Source organism: Neoarius graeffei, chromosome 9 (genome assembly GCF_027579695.1).
Source record: "Neoarius graeffei isolate fNeoGra1 chromosome 9, fNeoGra1.pri, whole genome shotgun sequence".
In the NCBI taxonomy this organism is placed as follows: Eukaryota; Metazoa; Chordata; class Actinopteri; order Siluriformes; family Ariidae; genus Neoarius; species Neoarius graeffei.
The window spans coordinates 78,923,452-78,930,407 of NC_083577.1; the positions used below are offsets into that span (position 1 = coordinate 78,923,452).

General features: G+C 49.6%; 1 protein-coding gene across 1 annotated transcript; it reads left to right on the top strand.

Annotated features, from left to right (window-relative positions):
- The first annotated feature begins 681 nt into the window (after positions 1-681).
- On the top strand, positions 682-5,941 carry LOC132892197 (zona pellucida sperm-binding protein 4-like). The gene is made up of 8 exons (XM_060930589.1): positions 682-717; positions 4,678-4,722; positions 4,808-4,905; positions 4,975-5,129; positions 5,206-5,398; positions 5,478-5,625; positions 5,712-5,787; positions 5,859-5,941. The coding sequence occupies exons 1-8, from the start codon at positions 682-684 to the stop codon at positions 5,939-5,941; spliced, it is 834 nt and encodes a 277-aa protein (XP_060786572.1).
- The last annotated feature ends 1,015 nt before the right edge of the window (positions 5,942-6,956 follow it).

Here is a 6,956-nt window from a genome sequence, read left to right on the forward strand (position 1 = left end):
ATTGCTTTTAATATTGTCCTCTAACAAGTCAGTCGATACACCTGATATCACCGCCATTACTTTACCTCTTTCTTCCCAGTCTTGGGCTTTAACGTTTTTCCCCAGTAAAGTTTTAAGCTTCATTAATCCCATTCTCTGATCTCTATCTTGACAAACAACGAACAGGTTATCATCTTTTAACGTTTTGACAGAGCGAACTTCACCTACTTGCCTATAAATGGCTTCACTGACTTTCAATGGGTTTAGTATACAAGGGGTTTGAAATCGGATCACAACTTTAACATCAGTCCTCGATCTTTTTGCTTCATCTTGTTGAGCTTTCATCTTTCTTTTCTTTGATGCTCTTTGAACCAAATTCCATTTGCCTGACTTAATCTTCACCTTCACTTATAGTACTCTCACTATCATTTTCTTCTGAAAACTCCTCCAAATCATTAGTTTCACACTCATCTAGAACTCCTTTCGATCCCTGATCGCACCCCAGTCCACCAAACGCCAGTTGCAATGAATTTGGCGGCTCTTTCACATTCCCGGAAGCCTTCATCGCGTTTTCCGAACACCTTCAACAGTAGGCTATCCAGCATCTCCCAGTCACTGCCTCAAAAAAAACGCCCCTTCAGTCGCCTTCGACTTTCTCTTTCGATGTTTCGCAATTAATTTATAAGGATGTCCTGCCACTAGATGGCGCCACTGTGCAAATGGAAAGGATTATTCATGGTGCGCGCGCCATCCGAAAGTCTGTGGACAGTGGAAAGGCAATTGTGCAGTGCCTCTAGTGGACACGCGGTGTATTACAGCTGTGGGCTTCGACTCTAAATTACACATCAAATCCTGTTTATTTGTGTTGATCTGTTTAAAGACATAAGGAACTTTATTTTTTTATCTTAAATTTTATTTTACCTTTAAACATCAAAACAGAAAACTATGATTTGGAAATGACCTTTAACCTGCATTGCATTCAAACCACCACAGCAGCATTATTTGATGTTTTACTTCATGACTTTTATTTATTTTTCTAAATAAACTTTTTTTTTTCAATTTTGAGTTCTGCAACATATTACAAAAAAGTTGAGACAGTAGAGCGTTTACCACGATAATGTTGCCACTCCTCCTCACAAGACTTAAAAGATGTTTAGGGACTGAAGACACTGAGTGATGAAGCAGAAGTGTAAGTTACCATTTGCCAAGGGCACTGATACAATCCCATACCATAACAGACTCTGGATTTTGGAATTGTTGCTGGTAACTCTTTGTATGGTCCTTTTCATCTTTGGTCCAGAACACATGGCATCCATTTCTTAAATAGAGGGGAGGGAGGAGGCCTGGAATACTGATTCACCTGACCACATTATGTTTGTTGATTGTGGCAGCGGGGGCATGGTCAAGCGCCAGTCTGTGATAGGAGGGCGGAGTCAGGGAAGGTAAGTGGCAGAATCAATACACCTGACATGAATTAACCTGTTTGTGTGTGTCTTCCCAGTGACCGCGCCCTATTTAAGGAGAGAGAGCGAGAGCAGAGGGAGCTCTCTCCCCAACCAGACGACTTGAGTGTGTGTGTGTGTGCGTGTGTGGCTGAGAGAGTAAAATTTGAACTGAAAAGTGAAAATAAAAGAGTTTTGTGAACTCAGTTCTGGCCTGCCGTCCTTCTGTGCTCCACCCACCCATACGAACTGCTACAGTGGTGCCGAAACCCGGGAAAGTGGAGCACCAGCTGAGCAGCCCCATGGAGTCCTCCCCGTTCGCCGACTTGGTCCACGCCCTCGCCACGGCCCAGCAAAGCCAGCACCAGGCGCTCCTCACCCTCCGGAAGGAGCAAGAGCGACGCTTCGAGGCCCTGGTGCTGGCCCAACAAGAAGATCGGGAGGCGTTCTGGCACCTCCTCGTGTCGGCGGGGTCCACCAGCGCTCCTACCGTGGGCCCGTCTCCCCTCACCGTCACCAAGATGGGCCCGCAGGACGACCCCAAGGCATTCATCACGCTCTTCGAGCAAGTCGCCGAAGCCTCGGGGTGGCCGATGGAGCAGCGCGTGGCGCGCCTCCTCCCCCTGCTAACGGGAGAGGCACAGCTGGCCGCAATACAGCTCCCCGCTGACCACCGGCTGGCCTACGCGGGCCTCCGCCGGGCCGTCCTCCAGTGTGTGGGGCGCACCCCAGATCAGCAGCGCCAGCGCTTCCGCGTGTTGCGCTTGGAGGAAGTCGGCCGGCCGTTCGCGTTTGGCCAGCAGCTCCGGGACGCCTGCTGGCGGTGGTTGAGGGCCAACAACCGTGACGCCGAGGGAATCATTGACCAGGTGGTGCTGGAACAGTTCATCGCTCGCTTGCCAGCAGGAACTGCGGAGTGGGTCCAGTGCCACCACCCGGCGTCGCTGGATCAGGCAGTCGAGCTGGCGGAGGACCATTTGGCGGCTGTCCCGGCGGCAGGACAGCAGATGGCATCTTCTCTCTTTCTCTCTCTCCCCATCCTCCTGTGTCCTGTCCTCGCCCCATTCCCCCACCGCGGAGGCGGGGGCTGGCACCACCCCAGCCGGCCTGCCGCACCCGCGGTGCCCTCCCGTTTCTCCCTTCTGTGTCTGTCTCTCCCCCACCTCAGGTGAGTGAGCCCCAGATCACCGGTGCAGAGGGAAAGCCCGGGCCGGTTTGCTGGTGCTGCGGGGAGCCGGGCCACCTCCAGCAGCAGTGCACGGCGATGGAAGTGGGCACGGTGGTTCGGATCCCCGACGCGCCAGAGGCCGCCCTCGATCGGGCCGGAGCGTATCGCATACCGGTGAGTATCCAAGGGGATACATATCAGGCGTTGGTGGATTCTGGTTGTAACCAGACCTCAATTCACCAAAGCCTGGTGCAAAATGAGGCATTGGGGGGAGCACAGGGGGTGAAGGTGTTGTGTGTGCACAGGGATGTTCACAGCTACCCTTTGGTGTCGGTCCACATTTTTTTTCAGAGGGGAAAAATTTATAGTGAAGGTGGCGGTTAATCCTCGCCTTACCCACTCTTTAATTTTGGGGACTGATTGGCCGGGATTTCGGGGTTTAATGACACGCTTAGTAAAGAGTGGGTCCTGCCATTTAACAGGGGGAGGTCCCGGTGTCGCTTTGGCAGGAGCAGCTGTCACAGAACCATCTACGTCATCTCCGTGTCAGAGTGAGGAGCCGCCGGCTCCTCCTCTCTCTATTGGGGAATCCCTCGCGGATTTCCCATTAGAACAATCGTGAGATGAGACTCTGCGACATGCGTTTGACCAAGTGAGAGTAATCGATGGTCAAACGCTCCAGCCAAACGCCACCCCGTCCTTCCCCTACTTCGCAATTATGAAGGATAGGTTATACCGAGTAACACAGGACACTCAAACTAAAGAGCGAGTCACGCAGCTTTTGATTCCGAAGAGCCGCCAGGAATTGGTATTCCAGGCGGCTCACTTTAATCCCATGGCTGGACACTTAGGGCAGGATAAGACACTAGCCCGAATAATGGCCCGATTCTATTGGCCGGGGATTCGCGGCGATGTTCGTAGGTTGTGTATGGCATGCCGCGAATGCCAGTTAGTAAATCCAGCGGCCATTCCAAAAGCGCCTTTGCGCCCTCTTCCATTGATCGAGACCCCGTTTGAGAAAATTGGGATGGATCTCGTCGGGCCATTAGATCGGTCAGCACAAGGGTACCGCTTTATATTAGTTCTGGTGGACTATGCAACGCAATACCCAGAAGCAGTGCCTCTGCGCAATATCTCGGCATGCAGTATTGCAGAGGCACTCTTCCGCGTTATCTCCTGAGTCGGAATCCCGAAAGAGATTCTGACTGATCAAGGCACTACATTTATGTCACGGACACTGCGCGAACTGTATGGGTTATTGGGGATTAAGCCGATCCGCACCAGTGTGTATCACCCACAAACGGACGGTTTAGTGAAACGGTTCAATCGCACCCTCAAAAATATCATTAAAAAATTCGTAAGTGAGGACGCACGTAATTGGGATAAGTGGCTCGAACCCTTGTTGTTCTCAGTGTGAGAGGTTCCCCAAGCCTCCATGGGGTTCTCCCCGTTCGAATTATTATATGGGCGTAAGCCGCGCGGCATCCTAGACGTGCTGCGGGAAAATTGGGAGGAGGGACCTTCACAAAGCAAGAACGAAATTCAATACGTTATGGACCTGCGCGCAAAACTCCACACACTCACCCACCTAACTCAGGAGAATTTGCGGCAGGCCCAGGAACGGCAAGCCCGCCTGTACAACAAGGGTACGTGCCTTAGGGAGTTCACCCAGGGAGATAAAGTACTCATGCTGTTGCCCACTTCAAGCTCCAAATTGATCGCCAAGTGGCAAGGTCCCTTTGAGGTCACACGGCGAGTCGGGGACGTCGACTACGAGGTGAGGCAAACGGACAGGGGTGGGGCGCTTCAAATTTACCACCTCAATCTGCTTAAACTCTGGAACGAGGAGGTCCCCGTGGCGTTGGTGTCAGTGGTTCCGGAGAAGGCGGAGCTGGGGCCGGAGGTTCAAAAAGGGGCATTGGCATCCCGTACCTCTCCGGTCCCCTGTGGAGACCACCTCTCCACGACCCAACTCACGGAGGTCGCCCAGTTGCAGACCGAGTTTTCGGATGTGTTCTCGCCCCTGCCCAGTCGCACTAACCTCATAGAGCACCACATAGAGATGCCCCCGGGGGTGGTAGTGCATAGCCTATATACCAGTTCCCTGTAACTGCTTGTGGGACTACCATGAAAGTTTGTAAATCCCTCCCCCCCCAAAAAAAAAGTGGCCTTAATTTTGCTTGCCATGTTTAGAAAGCATACACTCCACTCTGTCCAGGTACAAGCTGGTTATATGGTCTATGAAAACAGGATGTTCTCTACCTATGATGTTGGAGTTGGACCCCATGGCTCAATTACAAGAGACACTCACTATGAGTAAGCTAACTAAAACTCATGGCAATGGATTCTTTAAGGTTTTTACAGATCTACTGTGTTCCTTTGTAGGCTTTACTTCCAGTGTAAATATTCAGGTGTTGGCTTTGGGGCTCTGGCTATTGAACCTTCAGTCAATCATCTTGTGCCTGTTGTTGCTCCTGGACCACTCCAAGTAGAACTAAGATTAGGAAAAGGTTCATGTGTCACAAAGGGTTGTGTAGAAGGTAAGCAACTTCTGGATATTAGCAGGCAGTCTGAATTTGTCAAGGGTGTCAAGAACTGATTCCTGTCTCCCAACAGAACAAGTAGCCTATACCTCATACTACAGTGTTCCTGACTACCCTGTGATAAAGGTTCTGAGGGAGCCTGTGTATGTTGAGGTGCATATCACTGGGAGAACTGACCCAAATATTGTCCTGGTTTTGGGTGACTGCTGGGCAACTACTTCCCCTAACCCATATAGCCTTCCCCAATGGGACCTTTTGGTGAATGGGTACAGTATGTTTACATGTCTCACTTGCATAGTTCTGTTCCTCTACTTCACAGAAATGATAACCTTGTGTATTCTGTAGGTGTCCATACAAGGATGACCGCTATCTGTCCAAGCTGATACCAGTGACTGGGATGTCTGGACTTGCATACCCTTCTCATTACAGACGCTTTGTCCTGAAGATGTTTACGTTTGTGGATCAGACCTCTGTGGCTCCACTGCATGAGATGGTAAAAAAATGTATAAAATTACACTACTTTTTTTTTTTTTTTTGGAAATTGGTTCTATTGCCTAGCTTCCCCCCTCCCCCCCCCAGCTCTACATCCACTGCAGTACAGTTGTCTGTCTCCCAACTGCACAAGACTCTTGTGAACCAATGTGCACCAAGAGAAGTAGGTAGACCCCTTAACACTACTTGCTCCCCCCCCCCGACTGGCTTATAGACTTTCTTTCTCTCTCTTAGGAAGAGATGCTGCAGCAGGAGGGAGGTCTCCTGGTGCATCAGGAATAGTGTCTAGTGGAGGAGTGATCTTTATGCAAGTTTGAATCTTTGAAAATAAAGACGCCATACTGTGGTTTGACTTGTTTATCTTGACATTGTCCATGTTGGCTATGGATTTGTAAATGGGTGGTGTTCATCTATCCTTGAATACACTTGGTGCAACAGATTATGCACTGGTAAATTACATGTTTCTTTAACTCTGTGCGGCTTTTGATGCTGTGCCTCATTCAACATACTAGGTACTGGAGTGTCCAATCTTCTCCTGGAAGGGCCAGTGTGGGTGCAGGTCATTCCAACTAGGCAGAAGCCTTCCTTTAAGTCTCAATTGACTGGTGAAAGTAGGTATGGTTCCTGGTCAGTTGGACTGCAACTATAATGGTGAAGGTTGGACACCTCTGGAATGGCTTTATTAGAATAAAAAAGGCTCTTGACTAGGTGTTTCCTGGAGCTGGCTTTTTTTTTTTATATAAGTCCCACTGCTGAGTAAATTGGTTGCAGCCATGGTAGTGGTTTCATCTGCATGCTGAAGACTCAGGCTTATCTTTCAGCAAAGCCCAAGGTGATGCTCTATTGATTGTAAGGCTTATTTCTCATTCACTGGCTGTTGAGTAACTTTAATTCTGACAAGACAATCTTGTGGTGCACAGGATGGCCTTTCAGTTGTATCATGTGCAGCATTTATCAACTCACTATGTGAAACTTGTGGCTGGATTACTAGGATGGCATTTTTCTTTTCTTAAAGTTATTTAAGTAATGTCACAGATGTGGAGAAACCAGTTTATGCGATTATCTCTAGGTTAGTTTGAAACACAACCCAGCCACTAGGCTTGTAGAAGCCAGTGCATGGTTGGTGTTAGTCTCAAGCCTGGGTAGTTAGGAGGTTGCATCAGGAAGGGCATCTAGTGTAAAACCTATGCTGGGTCACAAATTGGGTTTCCAAACCAATGGGTTTGGCCTGGGTTACCAACAACCACCCGTACTGTGGGCCAGCAGGGTGCTGGTAGAAACTAGGCAGTACAAAAGAGAGGGGGAAGGCCTGTCCAAAGATGGCAGCAGGAA